Here is a 23393-nt window from a genome sequence, read left to right on the forward strand (position 1 = left end):
TTTTCAAAGGCATTTGGGATCTTCCACACCATCTCCCTAGCCCTGAACCTATGGTTCTGCATATGTCTTCTGTACTAGTTTGGAAACTCACAGAGTACAATGACCCTTAATGACGACAGTAATAATAACAATCGTAAATCCTAAAGGCATTCTACACGCTGGGAAACTGTGCCAGCTTTTTTAAAAAAACTTATATTATCTTTAATACGACCATGTCTGATTCTTTTCTGTACCTGCTTATTTTGCCCTACTTAGCACTTACCTCAGAAAGGTTTGTTGAAAGAGTAAAAGAATAAAAAGTTGGGCAGTGGGGAGAGAGAGAGAGAAGGAGAAGAAGAAGAAGAATGAGAGGGAGGAGGAGGAGGAGGAAGAGAAGGGGAAGAGGAAGAGGAAGAGGAAGAGGAAGAAGAAGAAGAGGAAGAAGAAGTGTGTGTAGATATAGAATCTGGATTGAGTTCGGAGTGAACAGGGTAAAGTGGGTGGGTCATCTGGATTGCATGTGAGTTGCCAGACCCCATTTGAAAGAAATGATTTTGACCTATCATATTTAAAAATATTTATTGATTTCTGATTGCTGCTTGTGTGATTGTACTTAAGGTCAGGTGGGACCAGCTAGGAAACCAGGGTTTCCCGATTTCTTTCAGGTAATTAAGTTTATTAAGCCTGCGTAAGGAGAGGGCATGGGAAAAGACTGATAAGAGAAGAAGGCACCAGAGGGAACAATAATCACAGTAATCGAGGGAAAAATGCCTTTTGAGAACAACTGGAATGATTTAGGGAGTGAGGACAGGAAGGCGGGGCTTGAGGTGGGAGAAGAGCTCCTGTAGGTGAGCTCACTACCTCCTTGACTGAGAATGTTTTCATTGGGGGAGTGGGCTCTCAGAGCTCCTACAGAGGCAGAGCAAAGCTTGCTAGCTGGCAACGTCTGATAAACTGCTGGCAGGCTCTGGAGTGCTTGTTTGGCTTCCGGTGGTGCCTTCGGTGCCCTAGGGTGAAAATAAAGGGGAGAGACTACTATTAAAAAACATTTTAAAAATTTAGTTTTATGAGAGCTTTTAAAGTTATAAAAGTAAGACTCATCCTGTGGAAAACAATAAAAATGTATATCCAGTAAAAAGTAAAAGGACACCTCCTCAACCTCCACTCCCCATTCCCCAAAGCTAACTACTATTAATTGTTTACTATGTAGTTTTCCATATCTTTTTATATATAAACATAATAGTTTGTAAAAACAAAAATGAGTTTATACTATACATATTGTTTTGCTCTGCACCTTTAACACATTTTTTATTATTGCAAAATATTATACATCCATAAAATTCATACAAACTTATAGTATGTGCAGTTCAATAAATAGTTATAAAGCAGATGTTCGCGAAACTTACTTTTATAACTACCCAAGCCTAGAAATAGAATATTGCCAGCAAGCCCCTTCCTTTTCTGATCACTGTTCTCCCACTCACCCTCACAGAGGTAATCCTGACTTTTATAGTAAGCATTTACTTTTTTCTTTATTGTTTTACCACTTACTTATGTATTCCTAAATATCTTCGTTTAATTTTGCCTGTTTTTGAATTTTATTTACATGAAATCATACTGTAGCTATTTTCTTGTGTCTTGGTTACCCAGTGTTATGTTTGTAAGGTTCATTTACATTGTCACGTATTTGTTCATTCTCACTGATACATAATATTTGAATATATCACCATTTATTTATTCATTGGTCAATTTTCAGTTTGAGGTAGTTATGAGCAATGCTGCTATGAAATTCTTGTGCATGACTCCTGGTGTATATAAGCATGCATTCCTTTTGAATATTTACTGAAGAGACGAATTGCTTGGTGACAGAGCTTAAACTTTAGCAGATAACTGACAGCACTTTTTTCCAAAGTGATTTATCAATTTACACTTCCATTAGCAGGATATGAGAGTTTCTTTGCCCTATGTTTGCTAGCACTTGCGATTGTCAGACTTTAAAACCTTGCCAATCTGATGGTGTAGAGTGATATATGTTTGGTTTTAACTTGAATTTTCCCAATTACCAGTAAGGTTGAGTCCCACTTCATATGTTTATTAGCTATTAGGATTTCCTTGTCTCCAAAGGGCTGATTCAAGTTTTCTGCCTATTTGTCTGTTGTGTTGCCTGCCTTCCTTTCAGTGATCTGTTGGAATTCTTGACACATTCTTGATATTAATCCTTCGTCGGTCATGTATATTGCAGAGATTATCTTTTACTTTTAGATAGTCATTTTATTCTTTTGATGACCAAAATTTCTTAATTTCAGTGGTCAGATTTATTAATCTTTTCTTTTATGGATTATACTTTTTGTATCTTATTTAAGAGATCCTTTCCTATCCCAAGGTCATAATATATTCTCCTATATTCCCTTATAAGTTTGTCTTTCAAATTTAGATCTTTAATCCACTTGAAATTTATTTCTGTGAAGAGTGCTAAATAAGGGGTCTCTGAATCTTTTTTTCACAAAACGTATTGTGGATATCTTTCTGATCAACACGTAGTGATTTTACCTCATTATTTCTGACAACTGCAGAATTGCAAAATCAGCTTTTTTAAGTGTGTGTGTGTATGTGTGTGTGTGTGTGTGTGTGTGTGTGTGTTTAAAAAATAATGTTTTATTGCTATCAGCAGGAGTGGCCTGCATGGGGGTGGTGGGTGTGCCAGTCTCAGGGTACATGTCGTCTGTGAGGAGATGATGACCAGAAGGCCGGAAGGAAAGGGGTGGTCTGGAGGCCAGCTTCGAGGACTCCTCAGATATGCTTCTGGGAATGGGTAAAGGCGTCATGGAAACTACCGCCAAGCCGCCAAGAAGGTTAAGAAATCTAGCTGCCCATCACAGTTGAGGTCCAGTTTCTTCATCATGCAGTCAAGGACCAGGGTCCTTCTCGTTCTTTGTGAAGGCAACCAGTTCTGTATGCATGACACTTAGGAACTCAGTCTTGGAGAGATTGCACTTGTTACCATCATTCCAGCATCCTTCTGGAAAAAAACAGCAATCAGAGACTCTATGCACTGCTCGGTCTCTGTAGGGCCATGTCGGAGTGGAGCGAGGCGCAGAGGCTGTGTCCCCAGTTTGCTTTGGATGAACATTTTTTTATTCTATTTATTTGTCAGTACAAATACTACTATAATTAATATTCTTGTACATATATATCTTTGAGTATATATGCTAGTGTTCTATACTAGAGACATCGTGACGTGAGATTACTGGTTAAAACATACACACGTTTAAATTTTTGATAGGTAGTAGCGAACTGTATTTTACTTCCATCAACAGTGATAAGGATCTGGATTTATCCCTTTCTTCTTCTTCTTTTTTTCAGTTTTTATTGGGGAATATTGGGGAACCGTGTGTTTCTCCAGGGGCCCATCAGCTCCAAGTCATTGTCCTTCAGTCTAGTTGTGGAGGGCGCAGCTCAGCTCCAAGTCCAGTCGCTGTTTTCAATCTTAGTTGCAGGGGGCGCAGCCCACCATCCATGCGGGAATTGAACCAGCAACCTTGTTGTTAACTGCTCATGCTCTAACCAACTGAGCCATCCAGCCGTTCCATGGATTTATCCGCTCTTGATAATAACATAATATCAATCAGTTTAACATTTGCCAGTTTACTCTTACATGACATTTAAAACTGCTAGACTAGGGAAGAATCAAATTCTGTTTGACACCGACACTGGTGTCATCTTCAGAGGTCAATGACCAGGTCCCCAGTAGCCTCATCTCTCTCCACTTCGATAAGCAATGGGGTTCTAAAATCTAAGACTTTGGTTAAACCTCTAGTATTAGGAGAATCGTATCCTGCTTTCCTTCCTCTTCCTATTTCCCCACAAGGTTGACATCAGTAGACAGGACTGAGATGTGTATTTATCCTGGTCTTCATCTTACCTCTCTTGTCTGTTCTCAACCTTTGCTTCATCCCTAGCTGATTCGATAGAGAGATTCTGGTTTAATAGGAAGGCCATTCTTTTGAAACTTACTGTGTTTTTTCACATTGCCTTTGAAATGATCGCAGGGACACTGCTTCTGTGGCACCCCGGGCAATGCCCATGAGTTTTCTTTAGGAGTTCTCAGGAACCAGTCTGAAATACAGGGTTGCTGCTTAGATGGGAACGTTAATATGTTTGAGAGTAGGGCAGGGCTTTACTTGCCGTCTTGCTTGCCTTCCAGTTCCTTTCTTACTGCAATGGGTGGCGGAAAAGCGTCAATACAGAACAGCGGAGCTATCCATATATATATATATATATATATAAACACACTATATATATAGTGTGTTTATATATATGTGTGTGTGTGTGTATACACACACACACACACACACACACACACACACACACATTCTGAGAAGTTTTTCCTGACCCGTGTTGGCCAAAAATATGATCGGGATATCATTAAGGAGACCGAAAAATAAGGACTAAGACCTAGGTATCAGCCTTTTGTGGCTGCTTTACCTGGGGCAAGCCATTTTGCCTGTCTGACTTCAGTCTTATCTGTGAGTAAATAGGTTGAGAATAATATCCGGGAAATTTTGAAGCAGCCGGGGGTTCTTAGGGATAAAGTAAGGGGGAGGGAGCAGGCAGAGATTACGGAGTCCAGCTCTTGCCTGAGACTGAGGAAGAAAACAAATGTGGGGTGCTGCACGTGGTGGGGCTGGTGGAGCGGGGGATGGGTGAGTCAGCTCAGCTAAGTTCTGCTCTGGTCCCAGGGACTCAGGAGAGCGGTTGGGATTGAGACGGTGCATCACCGACGTTGATACTGAGTTACTGACCTTTGCACTCACATTCTTGGCCGCCTTCCTGGAGCCACCTCCCAGAAGCCTGGCGATTGTCCCTGTGGTCTCTGGCAACTTCTGTGGGAAGGAAAGAGGTCACTTCCAAGCACTGAAAAGGGAAGGGGCTCACAGAAATGGCCCCCCCAGCATTGTGCTACCTAGGTCAGCGCAGTTCCCTTTCTCTTTCTTTTTTGCTCAGGGATCTAAGAGTATTTAACTCAAATCCTCAAGAGAAGAGTATTTTAAATGGATAAGGAATTGAGGTCGAATATCTGGCCTAGAGAAAAGCTTAGCTGGAGGTAGGTGGAGAAAGAATGGCTTCTGGATGGAAGAAAGGACAGAAGGTGGGGCTTATCAAGACCTGACCCCCACCCGCCAACACACACATTAAAGTCCTCATGAATTAAGGACTGGAGAGCCAGGAGCAGATTATTCCATAATAATTCCAGGATTTTCACCTGACATCCAAGTTCGCTGTATTTGAATCCCTAATTCCAGTTCAACTACAAAAGGATGGTATTTACCTTTGTTCCTCTGGAACACAGCCATGCCTCTATTTAAGTATGTCTTCTCACCCAATGATGTCTTTTTTTTTTTTTAATTGGGGAATACTGGGGAACAGTGTGTTTTTTCAGGACCCATCAGCTCTAAGTCAAGTCGCTGTTTTTCTGTGTTTTTTTTTTTTTTCCAATCTAACCAACTGAGCCAACTGGCCGCTCCATCTAATGATGTCTTACTCCCATTTTGTGATACCTAAAATATTTTTACGACAATCAGGGATGATGGTTTATATACAGATTTGAGATTCTGGAGCTAAAATTAGGCCCAGATGATGTGTCCTCTGTACCGCAGTTTCTGAGATTCCTGGCAGAATTAATTACGCCTTCCTATCATTGCCCATCATATTTGAATGCAGCTCTATTATTGCAGTTATAGTTTGTTGTTTGCAGTCTGTTGTGGACTGAATTGTGTCCCCCCAAATTCGTGTTGAAGCCCTAACCCCCCAGTACCTCAGAATGACTGTATTTGGAGATAAGGTCATTAAAGAGGTGATTGAGTTAAAATGAGGGTGTTATTGGAACCCTTATAAGAAGAGATTTGAACATATAAAGAGACACCAGGGATTTGTGTGGCACAGGGAATGACAATGTGACGGTTTAGCAAAGGGGTCCATCTGCAAGCCAAGGAGAGAGGCCTCAGAAGAAACCAAACCTTCAAAACCTTGATCTTGGATTCTATCTAGCCTCTAGAACTGTGAGAAAATAAATTTCTGTTGTTTAAGCCACCCAGCCTGTGGTATTTTGTTATGGCAGCCCTAGCAAACTAAAAACTTTCTCTCTTCTAGACTCTGAACCAGTAGCTTAGTGGTTATTCAGCTGCATGGTTCCTGATACATGGTAGGCACTTGGTAAATATTTGTTCAATAAGTGGATGGACAAGTTGTCTAGAGAGGGCCCTTGGAGATCATTTGGTTCAGTCGAGGTCTCTTATTTCCCAGACTTGTGCCCTTTCTGCCACACAGATGGAGGGTGTTGCATCATTTCCGAAGTGCTAGTTTCCAAATGTTCCCACGTGCTGTTTTGAGTGCTGTTAAAGTAATTTTAAACAGGCAAAGCCCCTGCAATCTGAAATTTTCTAATATTTATTCTCACCTGATTTCTACTCCTAGTTCCAGTGAAAAGTCACAGAATATAGAGCCAGAAGAATCTTGGTTGAATCCTTTCATTGAGGTTTTGTGTTTTTTTTTTTTTCCATTCTAAATGTAATATAACTACATTAGAGAAAATTTGAAAAGTACAAATAAAGAAATTCTTTATTCTTACCAACTGTTGGTCTTTTGGTGTGTTTCCTGCATGTGATTTTCTTTATATAATGATAACCATAGTTTGTGAACAAATTTCTTTTTGCTTGCTTTATAAGCATGTTGCAATGTCATCTTCGTTTTTAATGATGGCACAATACTCCCAACAAGTTATTTAACTGTTCTCCCATTGCTGATTATTTAGATTGCCTTATTTCTGGATATTGATAAATTTCTGTGTACTTGTAACTAGTTTCCAAATTTTGTATTATTGTCTTGGACGAGATTTCCCAAAGTGGAATTTCTGGGTCAAAAGTTAAGAACAGTTTTATGTTTCTTGATATAATTATGAAACTGTTTTAAAAGGATTGTACTAAATAACTAAATCACTATCTCTTATTTTTCAGACAAGGAAACTGAGGTCCAGAGAGAGCAAACAAATGCCCAGGGTCATAAAGGTAATGGTGACACATTTAGAGCTAAAACTCAGGTCTGAGAGTCTTAGTCTGTTGTACTTTCTATAGCCCTACATCACCCTCAATTTCATGGTGTGACTGAAAATGAAGCTGCTTGTCACTATAACATTTATGGACCACCTTTATGATTTTTGCTATAGCTTGTACCTCTTATATTATTATTTATTCCATATGTTTTCTTTAAGTAAATTTAATTTTCCATAAAACAGCCTCATCCTATGCAATATTATCTGTGAGATTATGGATTGATACATGATTAGATTTTTCTAACATTTAAAATAAACATATAACTATTATAGTAGTAAATAGTAGTAAATAGGTAGTAAATAGTAAATAGTAATATAGTAGTAAAAACTACTTTATATTCCACCTCAACACAGTTTTGGAAAATACTGACACAGCGGAATAAGCATGGACTTTATATCCAGACAGACCTGGGATTAACTACTTGTTCTGCTACTTAACTATGTAGTCTTGGACAAGTCACTTAGCTTCTTTGATTGTTGGTTCTCTGATTTGTAAAATGAGTACAGGAGTATCTACCTTGCAGAATTGTTAGCAATAAATGAGCTACTGTGGGTGCCCAGTGCCCAAGTAGGTATTCAGTACACAATCGTTTTTATTGTGGTTATAATTGCAGACTTCTAGTTATTTCCCAAAGAGAGTGTCTATATTGGAATATTAGGCTTGTTGTGTTTTTGCTGAATTGTATGTGTAAAGAAGTTCCACTTGTTAGGACTTTTGGTAGATTTATCATTATTTTAATATCCCAGTTTCCGCTACATATTAGCTTTGTGATTTTGGACAAGTTGCTTAACTTTTCTGTGTCTCATTTACGCAATTTGTAAAATGGGGCTAATAGTACATTTGTGTGTGTATGCATACATCTATTTCCTAGCTCTTTCCACTAGAGGGCCTAGAAGCCATGGGCAATACCTGGTGCCCATGGTTTGTGAATACCATTCTCCCATGAAAGGAACCAGGGCTCCTTGGAGAAATAGCTGATTCCAAGATAGCTGGGGGCAAGAAAATACAAGATGAACTTGGAACATCTTATTGTGTCAGAACTGTAAAAAAAAATGCCATGTCAAAAAGACATAGGAGGCAACTTGTAGACGCTCCCAATGGTCAATTTGGGGACAATACGAACAACATAATAAAGAATGATAGTAATGGATTATAATTGATAATAATTCGTGAGTCTTTACTTATATAAATAAATAATTGAATAAATACACGGGAGAGAAGATACAGTTCTTTCTTATAGTAGAATTCCAATTAATAAATGTAGAAGGAATGAATGGAAATAGAAAATCACCATTTGTCGAATACCACAGAAATACTTGTTGTAGGCAGGACTCATCCATGGATTTTAAAAATCAGTGGGCAGCAGTATGATGAGAAGAAACAGGCTATTTGTATAGTTTCAAAATCTCTCTCTACAAGATAACTTATTAATTACAATGGGAAAAAACAGTCTCTTTACAGTTACTATAGAGGAAACCTGGCAGACACCACCTTATCCAAATGTTCAAAATTAATTAACATCACCAGTAATGAGAGAGACTGATGTCATGGGCCTTCTGGTATGGTGCTCTGAGAAGGCACACGTCACTTCTGTGGTGTTCTTGCCAAAAATGCATAATCCGAACTTCATCAAGAGGAAACATCAGACAAACCCAAGTTGAGGGAAAGTCTACAAAAATATGAGTATCTGATTAGTAGTCTTCAAAAGTGTCAAGGTCATGAAAGACAAGGAAAGCAGAGAAACTACTCTAGATCGGAGGGAGATCAAGGAAACATGATGACTTTATTCAGTGTAGGACCTGCATTGGATTGTGGACCAGGAAAAAGACATTAATGGTATGATTAGAAAAATTTGAATATTTGTACATTAGTTAATAGTATTGTATCAATGCTAATTTCCAGGTTTTGATTATCATATTATGGTTATGTAAGATGTTCTTTGAAAAAGCCTGGATGAAGGATAGTACTGAACTCTGATTATTTTTACAACATTTTTAAAGTCTGAAAAGTGGAAAGTTAAAAGTAAAAAATATACATTAGATTTCTGTGAGGACACAATGAGATAATATGTGTGAAGTGCTTAGAACAGTGCCTGTCACATAGACGTGCTGAACACATGTCAGCTATAATTATGAGTAATTTTATATTCATAAGTACTATTATAAGTAATGACTAAGCTATCATTACAAGTAATTTATTTCCTAATATTCTCACTTATCTTTTCCCCCCTTTCCTGTGGAAAGCGTATTGAGCATGTACGAGTATGTGGTTATTTAAGAGATAAAATAAGATCAGATTTTAGTTTGGGGTTTTTTTTTGGGAGGTGGTGGGGTGTCATTCCTCTAGCCAGACTTAGCCCTGCCGTGCAATATACTATGCTTGGCTGAAACAAGCCTTGAGCTTGGTGGCCACTACCGATGGGATGTGGTTTGTAATAGCGCCACCTGGCGGCATAGTGAGCTTTCCCGATTCATCGCCCTTGTGCCTTAGGCGCTACTTTACAAATTTTACTCAGTCCATTTATTCAATGAGAACTATTGGTGTAGAGCAGTGGTTATCAACTGGGGAGTGGTTTCCCTCTCCAGGCAATGTCTGGAGATATTTTGGCTATTTATGGGGTGGGGGAGGCTGCTACTGGCATCTAGCGTGTAGAAGCCCCTTGGATGCTGCTAAACACCTTACAATACACAGACTAGCCCCTACAACAAAGACTCATCCAGCCTCAAATGTTAGTAGAGCTGCTATCAAATCCAGGTGTAGAGTCTTCGAACTTAGAAACCTGAGGATTTATTCTTTCACTCAGCAAATATTTACTGAGTACTGTGCTGGAGAGTGTGAGGGATATGGAAACAATACACCAGATTGTGTCACCAAAGTTTCAGTCTAGAAGGGCAGGGGGTGGAGGTAGGAGAGGCTCACCAACACCTTCCGTATAAGGCAGAATATGATAAGTGCAAAGAGAGAGTCAAGGTAGGGCTGAGCATGTCCACAGGAGGGAGAACTCACGTGCAGTCTTGGCAGGAATTAGGGCTGTGGGGAGGAGGTGGTTTTGGAGCTGGGTGTATGAGCAAAGGTGAGCTGGTGAAAGGTGAAAGTATAAGACCTTTTCAGGGAACAGCCAACAGTCTAGTTTAGGCGGAGCACAGAGCATTTGTTAGTGAGTGGAGGGGGTGGATTGGAAAGGCAGGTTGTGGCGAGAGCTTCGAATTCAGGCTGAGGACTCAAAGTTGTGGACTCTAGCCTTGGGGTCTGTCACAGTGAGGGAAACGCCTTCCATTCCAGAAAGGTGGTCTTGGCCATGGACCCGGCAGCTTCCAGAGGGCTCTCTCTACAAGGGAGACGAAGTCTGAAATTGGGGTGGAATAGGGTGGACTTCTGAGTTTAGGACCGAGTTCATGCTGAGTATTGTAACAAAGCTGTTTCACCTTAAAGTATCCCTTGGGGAGATGGTTCTTCTCTCAAGTAGAAACATACATGGGGATGAACTCTCTTCTGCATGATTGTTCTGCTAAGGGCTGGGCCACAGGAGCCGATTCCAAAACTCTAACTGGGGGTCTGCTTCCCCAAAGGTGATCTGTTAAAACAGGGCTTGGTGTGGCTAAAGCTTCAAATCTACTATCTGGTGGTATGATTTATATAGTTTATTACTTTACCATTAAATAACATTAAAATTGTTGGGGGATGTCTGGTGCACTATAGAGAATATAAGCAAGGACTTCCTTATCTTCTACGAATGTACAATTGCCCTCAACACCTTTACACCACTGCCACCTTGGGGAAATTCACTAGTCTTCTGGAAAAGAGATTGGGGGAGAAGGTAAAGGAGCAAATATTTGTTGAGCCAGTTTGTTTTTTTTCTTTGCCAGTTACAGTTTCAGACATTTCCACATACAGTATTTCATTTAGCTCTGACAACACTTTTTGGATGCAAGTACAGTGGTACCTCGGTTTTCTAATGTAGTCCGTCCTGGAAGACCATTCGAGTTCTGAAATGTTCGAAAACCGGTTTCCCCATAGAAAGTTAGGTTTTCCCATAGAAAGTAATGCAAAATGGATTAATCCATTCCAGACCTTTACAATCAACCCCTAAAACTGCAAATTTAGCATGAATCTTACTATCTAATGATGCCAAACATCCATAAAATTTACAGCATTCGTAAACCGAAATGTTCATCAACAGAGACGTGCGAAAACCGAGGTACCACTGTACAGTTTTCTCCCTTTTGTAAATGAGGAAACAGGCACTCAAATAGGCTATCTTGCCCCAAATCCCTACTGCTAAAAAGAGCTACATTTCAATGCATATTTTTTTGCCACATTTTCTTTTCTGTTTTGCCACATTTCCCCCTCCCCTCCGTTTCCCCCTTTAATAGAAAATTAATTTCATTTACCTGGATTTGGGTTGCTAGAGACCATGGACATCAGCATCAGGGGCAGCAACAGAAGGAGAAAAGAAATGAGAACTTTCATTGCAACTGTTGGTGCTGCTGTAAGTCCCTTGAAGATGGCGTGGAAGGTTCCCAGTTAGAGGCTCCTGACTTGTTGGGATGGCTCAGGTCTCTGTGTTTGGCTTGTGGGTCTGTGCTCTAATCCCAGGCCAGTGATCCCATTAGAGGGCGAGAACAGCTAAGTGACGCTGGCCTTGTGAGGAAACAGGTTGGACCGTGTGATTTACGGGAATCTGGGAGGTAAAACTGTCGCACAAAAGACATGAAGCATTCTTAAGAACATAAGTGACTGATAACTTGGCAGTAATACTCATTCCTTCCCCTCCTCCTTCCCGCTTCTGTATCCCCAACGTGTTATGAGGGATACAGAAGCGGGATATCCCCCTTGAGGGATATTCCCCAAGCCTTTTTGCTCCTTTGCATTTCCTTATACCTTTCAGTGACACTTTCTAGCGTAATATCTGGCAGGAAAGTGAGTACTAAGGGTTGTCAGCAGAGAGGATGACAGTCTGTTTCCCCCATAGCTTCTCTGCTCCCACCCTTGGCACAATCTCAGCAATAGTGGTGGTAGTGCCTGGCAACTTGTCCTGTGTCCCTCACTCGTTTAGTTTCCTCTACTTCACAGAAGGTGGGAAGCAGACAGGATCAAGGAGGAGAGGCTTTCTCTCTTGCCTGAAACGCTGCCCCTGGAGCAGTGGGTTAGACCAGGCGTCCTTGTTGTTGGTCTGGAAGGTGGCTTTGGCCTAGTCCACTCCAAGAGTGGGGACTCGGTTGGGGAAGAGCCGTAGCACTTCAGGTCCAAGAGGGTTTGGGGCAACAGGAAACTATAGGAAAGGCTGCTGGGACTCCTGGCTCCAGACCATGTTTGGAAATAGCCTAAGATAAAGAAAGAGGGTACACTACTTAAAGTAAATGTTAAGGTTACAGAACATTTGCACTTACTCACCGGACCATTCTAGAGACTAGGAAATGTGCTCAAGAAGACGAGAGGCCAGGCTTCAATGCTGGTGACAATGCTTGGGGCTAAGGGAAAGTATCAGAAGGAAACCTCCAAGCGGGAGTGAGGAAAGGTGGTGTGACTGTTTCACCTAAGAGGGGGAAAGAGGCAGGCACGAGTCCAAATCCTTTTTGACTTTTAAAAAGATTTTTATTAAAATACAGCTAACATACAGTGTTATATAAGTTTCAGATGTACATCATAGTTATTCAACAGTACCCACCTGGCACCACACAGAGTGATTACCACATTACTGATAATATTCCCTCTGCTAAAGTGATCACCATGATACGTCCAGCAACCATCTGATACTGTACCACACGATCACAATACTATTGACTATATTTCTATGCTCCGTATTACATGCTGGAGACTTATTTGTTTTATATCTGGAACTCTGAACCTCTTATTCTTTCTCTTTTCCCGACTTTTAAAACTTTTCAATTAGAGTTAACATTCAATATTATTTTATATTATTTCAGGTGTACAGCATAGTGGTTAGACATTTATATAATTTAGAAAGTGATCCCCCTGACTAGTACCCACTTGGCAGCATACATAGTTATTACCATATTATTGATTATATTCCTTATACTTTACATCTCCATGACTATTTTGTAACTACCAATTTATATTTCTTAATCTGTTCACCTTTTCACCCTGCCCAAACCCCTCTCCCATCCATCACCCAATAGATCTAGTACCCAGTGACACCATACATATTGTAGTTATTACAATATTATTGACTATATTCCTTTTGCTATACTCTACATCCTCATGACTACCATATAACAACCAATTTGTACTTCTTAATCCCTTCCCCTTTTCACCCACCTCCAATGCCCCTCCCATCTGGCAACCACCAAAATGTTTTCTGTATCTATGAGTTTGTTTCTGTTCCATTTGCTTATTTTGTTCTTTAGATTCCTTATAAATGAAATCATATGACATTTGTCTTTCACTGTTTAACTTACTGCACTCAGCACAATACCCTCTAGGTCCATCCATGTTGTCACAGATGGCAAGATTTCGGTTTTTTTTTTTTTTTTTTTTTTTTGCAGCTGTGTAATATTCCATTGTATATATGTACCACCTTTTCTTTATCCATTCATCCGTTCAGGGACACCCAGGCTGCCTTCATATCTTGGCTATTGTAAATAATGCTGCAGTGAACATCCCCTCGAAGTAGCATTTTGGGTTTGTTCGGATAAATACCCAGAAGTAGGATTATTAGGTCCTTCTTTGTCTCTTGTTACAGTCTTTGTTTTAAAGTCTATTTTGTCTGGTATAAGTATTGCTACTGCGGTTCTTTTGTTTGTTTGTTTGTTTTCACTTTCATGAAATATCTTTTTCCATCCCTTTACTTTCAGTCTCTGTGTGTCTTTTAATCTGAAGTGAGTCTCTCGTAGGCAGCATATGTAAGGGTTTTGTTTTCTTATCCATTCAGCTCCCCAATCTTTTGATTGAAACATTTAATCCCTTTACATTGAAAGTAATTGTCGACAGGTATGTAGTTATTGACATTTTATATTCATATTCATTAGTATTATTATCATTATTATTAGTTTTCCCCACCTTAAAGAAGTCCCTCTAAGATTCCTTGTAATTCTGGTTTGGTGGTGATGAACTCCTTTAGCTTTTTCTTGTCTGGGAAGCTCTTCATCTGTCCTTCGATTCTAAATGATAGCTTTGCTGTGTAGAGTAATCTTGGTTGTAGGTCCTTATTTTCCATCACTTTGAAAAGTTCCTGCCAATCCCATCTGGCTTGCAAAGTTTCTGTTGAGAAATCAGCTTATAGTCTTATGAGAGCTCCCTTGTAGGTAACTAACTGCTTTTCTCTTGCTGCTTTTAAAGATTCTTCTGGGCCAGCCCAGTGGCTCAGGCAGTTGGGGCACCGTGCTCCTAACACCAAGGTTGTCGGTTCGATTCCCACATGGGCCAGTGAGCTGCGCCCTCTACAGCTAAGATTGCCCTCTACAGCTAAGATTGTGAACAGCTCTCCCTGGAGCTGGGCTGCTGTGAGCAGCCGGAGGTTGGCGTGGGCTGCTGAGTGCTGCCAGGGTTACCGTGCACAGGCCAATCAGCCAGCACGAGACTGACTGGCGACGGACTGCACAAAGCTCATACTACCAGCATGGGCCAGGGAGCTGTGTCCTACACGACTAGACTGAGAAACAATGGCTTGAACCAGAGTGGGGGCAGAGGGAGAGGGAAGAAGGGGAATAAAAAAGATTTCCCTCGTCTTTAACCTTTGGTATTAATTATGTGGGGTCTTGGTGTTGGCCTCTTTAGGTTCATCTTGTTTGGGACTCTCTGTGCTTCCTGGACTTGTATATATATTTCCTTTGCCAGGTTAGGGAAGTTTTCTGTTATTATTTCTTCAAATAAGTTTTCAATTCCCTGTTCTCTCTCTTCTCCTTGATGCGAATGTTGGTACGCTTGAGGTTGTCCCAGAGGCCCCTCAAATTCTCCTCAATTTTTTGGATTCTTTTTTCTTTTTGCTGCACTAATTGGGTGTTTTCTGCCACCTTATCTTCTAAGTTGCTGATTTGATCCTCTGCTTCATCTAATCTACTGTTGATTCCCTGTACTATAATCTTCATTTCCATTATTATATTCTTCATTTCTGACTGGTTCTATTTTATGTTTTCTATGTCCACTTTTATGCTTCCTATCTCTTTGTTGAAGTTCTCCCTGAGCTCATTGAGCATCCTTATAGCCAGTGTTTAGAACTCTGCATCTGGTAGATTACTTACCTCCATTCTGTTTAGTTCTTTTTCTGGAGCTTGCTTCCCTTTTCATCTGGAACATGTTTCATTGTCTCCCCATTTTGGCTGCCTCCCTGTGTTTGTTTCTGTGTATTAGGTAGGGCTGCTGTGTCGCCTGGTCTTAGTAAAGTGGCCTTCTGTAGTAGGTGTGCTGTGGGGCTCAGTGGCTTAGTCTTCCAATCCTTTTCGATTTTTGTTTTATCATTCCTACCCTTTCAATTTTCAAATTATGCCTGCCTATTGACATGTCAGAGAGTTGATTGTAGTCTTTGCTACTACAAAGTTTATCAAGCACCTGCAGGGGACCAGGCACTGTTCTAGGCAGTGGAGATTGTCTTGTCCTCCTGTTGAAGGCTAGGGCTTGGCCTGAGCTTGGTCTCATATAAGCCACTGATGTGGTTTCTCTCTGGAAAATTTTAGCAATGGTCCCTGTCCTTAGGAGGCTCAAGTCTAACTAAGGAGATGACATATACTCATAAAACCTAGGGATACACGTGAAACCAAATTTCAGAAGTAGCAGGAGGTCGCTGTGGACGGAGAGTAGCTCAAGGAACTCTAGGTCAGGTGGAACTTGGGCCAATCTCAGGGTAGGGAAGGATTTGGGTTGGTGGAGGGCAGAGAGGAGGGCAGTGTAGAGAAGAAGCATGAAGCTAATTGGATGGGTGCCTTTGAGGGTAGGGACTATTTATTGTTCAATGTTGTGTTCCTGAACTTATGTAGGGCCTGGTACTCTGGGAGTACTCTATAAATGTTTGTTGAATTGAGTGATATTTTTGTAACACTTCAGCTAGGTCTGATGTATTAGAAAGCATGTGAAAGTGCACTCCATTACCAGAAAGAAAATGGTCATGCATACACATGGCACCTACCGGGGATATTTTACTTTTCCCATTGAGTTGTCTGTCAGTCCACTCCCAGGCTGCTGCAGGATCAGGGAGCGCCTCCTCAGACCTTCCTCCTCGTCCCCTCCGTCTGTTTACCCTTCTGCTCTCCCCAGGTCAGTTCATTCTGTCTGATTTTCCCCTCCATGGACTTGGGGTGGGGTAGAGGGTCCTGTGTACCACAGGAGGGGGCTTTGGGTCCCTCAAGCCCATTGATATTTACAAGAAAAAAATTCTGAGATGTTGTAAATTAAAGTTACAGCAGCCAGAGAGTGAAAGAAAGAGACAGAACAGTTCCCCTGTTAATAGCTGTGGACAGGCTCTGACAAAAGACTGCGGACATTCCTGTATATCTGTTGGAATTTAGGATTAATTTCCAGGTGACTATTTCTGGGATCATCCAAAAGAAAGAATAGCCAGGTGCCATTGAACCCCAGGAGCCTCTGCTTATTCACACATGAACTTTCCAGTCTGTTGCCCACAACCAATCCACAGGAGCAGCCACTTCTTCCTTGCAGACTCTCCTGAGCCTATCCCAGAACTGGCCCATTCCCTGTCTGAAGCTAAAATAAGTCCTCACATCTTTCTTCACCCCACTTGATGTATAAAAATGTTTGCAAAACTTGGGGATGACGGACATGCTTTTCTACCTAGCCATGCTGCTGTGGGTTTAGACTCTAAGCTCCAAGACCAGTCTTCTTCTTCTTCCTTTTGGTGCCCTCCATAGCCTAGAGCTCAGTGAGGGCAGCGGCCAGGTCTGATTCACCTTTGTCCCTCCAGCACAGGTTCTAATAAATATTTCTCATAAAATTGACTAAAATGTGTACATCTACACAGGTATGGGATGACTGAGCACAAGTAGGAAAACTCAGTATCCTCAAATCAGCCGGTGTAGCATTTGGCTTTCTAAATATACGTGAGGTGCTCAAAGTGGGGAAATGGGTCGTCAGTCTGTGGCTCTGCTGCTCTGCTTAGAACACTCCTAGAATTCGGAGTTTCCTGTGGTTGACACACTTCCCTTGCCCTTCGAAAGTGACAGGGGAGTGTAGGGAAATGGCTGAGGGCAGCTGGGAGGGGTCATTCATGGTCGTTGTTCACAAATATTTGAAGGTCGTTGTGTGAAATATTTGAAGGTCGTTCACAAATATTTGAAGGTGTTGTGTGAAAAGGTTTTAGTCCTGTTTCAGTGCCTACAGAGAGTAGGACTAGAATTGGTGAGCATGCATCAGACACATTTTGGCTCAGGATGAGAAGGAACTGTCCCAGTAAAGTAAGTTTCCTTGAAAAATTACAAGTTTACTGGTAGAGTTCAGGCAGGGGCTGGATGTCTGAAAATAACTATCATAGTGGTTTTTTGTTTTGAAGCTTACAAGGGCAGAGCTTGGCTTGGAACCAGGTTTCCCACTAATATCACATTTCATTAGGTCTTATAAAAACTGCCCTTTGAAATGTGACATTACTCTGATGCAGCCTGAGCTCTGTCTGACAGTGACTGCCAGGCATTGTGGGTGCTCGTGATTCACTTATCTAATCTGTGATTTGGACTTCACCCCCTTTGCCAACCCTCCCCTTTCTCCTTTACTGGTGAGAACATGAAGACTTAAGTGCACTTGCTGATCTTGACTACAAGGTGGCAGTGCTGCCCCACTCGTGTTTCCTAAGAACTCGGCCAATATGGGCAAGTCTGGGAGCCCAGCTTAGGAGTAGGGATGTGACAAGGTAAACTTCTTTTCTTCTTCTTATTTTTTTCCCTGTGAAGTGTCAGAGCTGAGGTAAGCCTGAAACCACTGCCTTTTAGAACTGAAAGACACTTCAGAGAAGTGTCTCAAACTTTTAACGTGCTTACGGATCCCCTGAGGGTCTTGTTTAAATACCGATCTGATTCTTCTGGCGGGGCCTGAGATTTTGCATTTCTAATAAGATTTTGGCTTATGCTGTTGCTGCGGGTTGGTGGACCACACTTTGAGTAGCAAAGCTTTAGAGGTCAGAGATTAATTTTCCCTTCACCCGATTTGTGGATGAAGAGAAACTGAAACATAGAGGGAGGGACTTGCCTAATATAGTAAGGACTTTAGTGTGTAACGTTTTGCATTTAAACTCAAGCTTTTGACTCTTAGTCCAGTTCTCGTTTTGCATTTAAACTCAAGCTTTTGACTCTTAGTCCAGTTCTCGCTCCACTACATCATGTGGCCCCCTGTACTCTTGTTAGTGGCACCTCTTTAGTTTGGGAACCCAGAACTCCCATTTTTACCACCATCCCCTTTGGCTTTGCTCAAGGCATCGCTTTCGTTACTCCCTTACTCAAAACCTTCAGTGGCTCTTCTATAACCACACATCAATATTTCTGTCTAGTTTTCATGTCTGTACAAAGTATGTCCCACTTTAGCAAGCTTCCCTAACTTCCCTGTTTCTTACCCCTGTCTTTTTACTGTGACTATCCCCACTCCTTCCTGTTCCCTAGACACACCACGCTCAGCCTTTCTCATGTACTGAGACAGTACTGGCATGGCTCTGGAGTCAGACATAATCCCAGGTCCACCACCGACCTTGGCAAATTACTTCACCTTTTTTTTTTTAATGTCTAATCTTTTATATTTGTTATTCTTAGAAAATCTCATTTTTTACTGGACTCAGACTTAGAGGTAGAAGCTCTCAGAAAGGACTGCCCACGTCTCTTGGCAATCTGTTCCTTGCGTTTTTCTTTGGCCTCCTTCATTCTCTTGGCTAAAAGCTTAGCATATTCTGCAGCCTCTTCCTTATTTTTCTTAGTCCGCTGTTTCTTCAGAGCAATAAGCTGACATTTGTGTTGCAGGATGTGTGGAGTAACAAGATGCTGAATCTTGGGTGTTTTGGTCCTAGGTTTCTTACTTTCTTCATTTACGGTTTTCTCACAACACATTGGCAGACATCATCTTTAGAGAGACTGAAAAGTTTGCGGGTTCTGCCAGCTCTTTTGGGCCCCAGGCTACGAGGCACAGTAGTGTCAGTGAGACCAGGAATACCTTTCTCCCCTTTTTATACAATGACCAAGTTGAGAACACTCAGACTGGCATCCACAATGCAAGCCCGAACAGATCTGCGCTTTCTTTCTCCAGTTCTCCTTGGTCTGTAACAGGAATGCCCCTTACTCAGGAGCAGGCAGACACGGCCATGGGTCACGACACTCTGCTTGTCGTTCAAGGGAAACCTTGTTTGTCGTTCCCACCACTGATTCGAAGCACATAACCCTTCCGTGCTTCACCCAGAGCGTCAGCAGCAACTTCTGTGGCCACACGCTTCTCATAAAACGTACAAAGTTTGCGTTCATCGTCCACTTCAGTGAGTTTCTGGCAGCCAGTGGCTGAGAAAGATGTTCAGCTTCATCCTGAAGCAGCCAACTGCCTCCGAGGCACCACAAAAAAGAGCACTTCACCTTCTTGAGGCTCAGCATCCTCCTGTGAAATAACTCCATATGGTGGTAGAAAGGAATAAATAAAATAACATCTGCAAACCCACTCTCACTCCTGAAACACCTTCAAAACTGGCATCTACAATAGTGCCTGATCCCTGGTTCCCTGTGCCTGTGATTCTCCTTGTCTCTATTTCTGAGACTTAACCTTTCACAGGTCTAACCCGAATCCTGTCTCTTTCATGAAGCTTTTCCCAGCCATTCCTGACCTAGTTGGTACCACCCTTCAATAAATTATCTCACCCATGTTTTAGCATTTACTTATGTGCCAGCCCTCTCAGTGACACCTGTTAGAGGGCTTGAGGAATAATTGGCTGTGTAATAATGGAAGGATCATTGAGTTAATTTTTTTTACTATTTCCTGAGTGTTAGCATTTCCTTCTCTTTCGTCACATTGACTAGCCGCAGCTCCTCCTGCACCAGCAGCCCCAGATCCTAGCAGTTTGTGAATATTGTGGGGCTAGTTCTCGTCAGGTTCCTTTCTGCCTCTGCTCTTTGGTCAAATTTCTGTGCATGTTATCAGATGACCCCTTCAAGGGAGGGTTGATGAAATCTCTTTATAGAAAAGAAACCCCAGGTTAATAACGCTAAGGAAGTTGGGCACAGTATTATTTCTTCTTTAGCCTGGGCACAGGAGATGTGTATATCTTCCTAGTTCATGAAATTTACAACAAGGTCCTCACTGTCTTACCTCGGCCCCAAGCCCCAGGCCTCTAGAAGAGAGTAAGTACAATAGACCAAGTGGGGAGACAAAGGTTGTTTAAGGGAGATAACATACCTGTGACCTGGATTCTGTGAATTATTCACTCAGCCATGCCCAGAAGTGTTCATCTTTGCGTGTGTGGTTGTATATTTTATCATATTATCCGTAATTCCCTCTTTCAGTGGCAATTAGGAGCTCATGGCAGGAGCTTATGATAGTAAAATTACATGGTGTGTGCTTTCACTGCAGTAAAAGTTTTTCTGAGGTCCGGAGGGAAAATAGACTAAGAGGGCTGGACATTTTACTTAGTGACCTGCCTTCTCTTTTTATTGGATAGCAGTCTACTCACTTGTCACTTTCTCAATTGGGAATTTTTTTTTTTTTAAAGATTTTTATTGGGGAAGGGGAACAGGACTTTATTGGGGAACAGTGTGTACTTCCAGGCCTTTTTTCCAACTCAAGTTGTTATCCTTTCAGTCTTAGTTGTGGAGGGTGCCGTTCAGCTACAAGTTGTCCTTTCAGTCTTAGTTGTGGCGGGCGCAGGTCAGCTCCAGGTCCAGTTGCTGTTGCTAGTAGCAGAGGGCGCTGCCCACCATCCCTTGCGGGACTCAAGGAATTGAACCGGCAACCTTGTGGGTGAGAGCCCACTGGCCCATGTGGGGATTGAACCGGCAGCCTTCGGAGTTAGGAGCATGGAGCTCTAACCGCCTGAGCCACCGGGTCAGCCCTCAATTGGGAATTTTTGCTTTCCTTTCCCGTACCATGGTCCATGCCGAAGTCCAGATATACTTATCTGTGGCTGGAACTGACTGTTTTTTTGTTGTGGTGGTGGTGGTTTTGTTTTTTATTTTTTTAAAGAGAGGCCCGAGGGATGGGTCGCTTGCTGATTTCCAGGGTTTTAATCTTCATTGTCTAAGCTGGTGGTTTCCAACTCTGGATGTTGGTTAGAATCACCTGCCGGGCATTTAACACCTACCAATGCCTGTGCCGTATTTCCAGAGAGCCTGATTTGATTGGTCAATGGGGTAGCCTGGGCATTGGTAGTTTGTAAAAGCTTCCGTGTAAAACTGTCATTTCACAGTGGAGAAACCTTAGCCAGGTGGTCAAAGTTTACATTACCAGTAATGAGAGGTGTGGATATCATGGGCCTTCTGATAAAATGGACTGAGAAAACACAGCAGCCATTCTGTGGTATTCTTGCTGAAAGTGCATCACCTAAGTTTAATCATTAGAAAATATTAGGTAAACCCAACCTGAGGGTTATTCTACAAAATAACTGACCAATACTTTTCAAAAATGTTAAGGTGATGGAGGAAAAAGAGGTCCTGAACTTTTTCTGCCCGCTCTCCCATCCCTCTCCTCCACCCCATCCCACCCCACCCCCACCGCAGTGCTGCTCTGGCTGCATCGTGCTCGCTCTGAGCTCTGAGCTTCTGTTAAACCATGTTGTCTCCTTCTAGTTACCATCATGATCACCTACCGGGACCTCATCAGCCATGATGAGATGTTCTCTGACATCTATCAGATCTGGGAGATTGCGGATGGGCTGTGCCTGGAGCTGAAGGGGAAGATGGTCAGTAGGACAGAAGGTGACTTTGATGACTCGTTCATTGGTGGAAATGCCTCCGCTGAAGGCCCGGACGGTGAAGGTACCGAAAGCAATGTAGTCACTGGTTTGATATTGTCATGAATCATCATGAGCAGGAAACCAGCTTCACAAAAGAAGTGTGCAAGAAGTATACCTGAAACCTGCGTAACTTGATATTGTCACCCCAATAAACTTTAATTAAAAAAAAAAAAGAACATCAAAGATTACATGAAATCAGTCAAAGGGAAACTTGAAGAACAGAGCCCAGAAAGAGTAAAATCTTTATGACGGGGCCTGCAGAGCAAATCAAGCACAGCCTTGCTCATTTCAAAAACTACCGGTTCTTTACTGGTGAAAACATCCATCCAGATGGCACGGCTGCTCTGCTGGACTGCCGCGAGGACGGTGTGACCCCACATATGATTTTCTTTAAGGATAGTTTAGAAATGGAAATATGTTAACACAGTTGGCCATGGGAATCCATCACCCGTCACCATCCTAACTAGCTGCTGCTTTTCATTCACACAGCAGGACAAGGACAGATGGGACTGGTGTTACCTTGAGCTCTTTGTTTATTTGATCTTGATTTATTTGGAGTTGATGCATTGTTGTTGAGAAAAACATGTGTCACGCAGGGTACCATGCGGGGTCTCTAGTCCCGCTCCCCACATAAAAATGCAGGATATGGTGAGGCCAAAAAGGAACACCACGGAACCATAGATAAGGGAGTCATACCACTATATTCTTGCTGGCAGCTGGGTTGGAGACACAGGAAGCAGGAGCCACACGATCCGCAACCCTCACTCTGCCGCTTGCTAGCTCAGCCCCCATCTTCTTGCTAGCCCCCATTTACTGTTAGCCTAGCCACGGCAGTTATATTAGGGGCCAATGGCTCACTGGTTACAGCTGACGGCCAGCTAGCCACAGCTGATGGCCATCCAGTCACAGTTGATGGCCATTTACTACCTGAGCCAGCACCTTTTCATGTGAGGCCGAGAGCCTGGAAACTGCACTCCTGGCTCTGTCCCCACATGTCATGTAGATTGTCTAAAAATAAAATGCATTTAAACTCAAAAACAGAAATCCTGAGGAACTAGCCCAGATTAAAGGAGACTGAGGATACAAAACCACTAAATGCAATGTGTGAGCCTAGACGACCCTAGTCTAGAAAAAGGACATTAGTGAGAAAGTCAGTGGAATTTGAATAAGATCTGTAGATTAGCTAATAATTTACTGATTTTGATAATTGTACTGTGGTTATCCGTAGCATTAATATTTGGGGACGTTGAATGAAGGATATGTGCCTTCATGAAGGAATGAAGGATATGAGCCAGGAGTGCAGTTTCCAGGCTCTCGGCCTCACGTGGAAAGGTGCTCACTCGGGTAGTAAATGGTCTGTGTGATCTGAACCTCATTCTATTTTTTCATGTCTGAGTTTATTCTAATTCCTTTCCTTCTTCCTATACCCCCCT

The 23393-nt window shown here is 42.0% G+C and overlaps 2 protein-coding genes and 1 pseudogene across 2 annotated transcripts in view; 1 reads left to right on the forward strand and 2 right to left on the reverse strand.

Moving 5' to 3' along the window:
* The window catches only part of LOC117035529 (translationally-controlled tumor protein-like), a 27961-nt gene extending 5333 nt beyond the window's left edge, over positions 1 to 22628 (forward strand). Inside the window, 5 exon segments of the mRNA XM_033129439.1 lie at positions 6993 to 7043; positions 21794 to 22006; positions 22009 to 22071; positions 22136 to 22198; positions 22201 to 22628. Coding sequence (XP_032985330.1) covers positions 6993 to 7043; positions 21794 to 22006; positions 22009 to 22071; positions 22136 to 22198; positions 22201 to 22382 — 572 coding nt within the window. The 3' untranslated portion in view covers positions 22383 to 22628.
* CXCL17 (C-X-C motif chemokine ligand 17) lies at positions 773 to 11733 on the reverse strand. The gene is made up of 4 exons (XM_033129434.1): positions 11480 to 11733; positions 4782 to 4862; positions 3994 to 4095; positions 773 to 986 (listed from the first exon to the last, which is right to left on the reverse strand). Exons 1-4 carry the CDS (start codon positions 11556 to 11558, stop codon positions 889 to 891), a joined length of 360 nt encoding a protein of 119 aa, XP_032985325.1. The 5' UTR covers positions 11559 to 11733; the 3' UTR covers positions 773 to 888.
* On the reverse strand, positions 18797 to 19545 carry LOC117035512 (40S ribosomal protein S6-like; annotated as a pseudogene).
* Positions 22629 to 23393: the final 765 nt, after the last annotated feature.

Source organism: Rhinolophus ferrumequinum, chromosome 15 (genome assembly GCF_004115265.2).
Source record: "Rhinolophus ferrumequinum isolate MPI-CBG mRhiFer1 chromosome 15, mRhiFer1_v1.p, whole genome shotgun sequence".
In the NCBI taxonomy this organism is placed as follows: domain Eukaryota; kingdom Metazoa; phylum Chordata; class Mammalia; order Chiroptera; family Rhinolophidae; genus Rhinolophus; species Rhinolophus ferrumequinum.

Coding starts and splice junctions, on each gene's coding strand:
- CXCL17 (XM_033129434.1), bottom strand. CDS start 11,558: ATGAAAGTTCTCATTTCTTTTCTCCTTCTGTTGCTGCCCCTGATGCTG. Junction 4,863..11,479: donor CTCTAGCAACCCAAATCCAG/GTAAATGAAATT, acceptor TCCTTCCCACAG/AAGTTGCCAGAGACCACAGG. Junction 987..3,993: donor AGGCAATGTGAAAAAACACA/GTAAGTTTCAAA, acceptor TTTTCACCCTAG/GGCACCGAAGGCACCACCGG.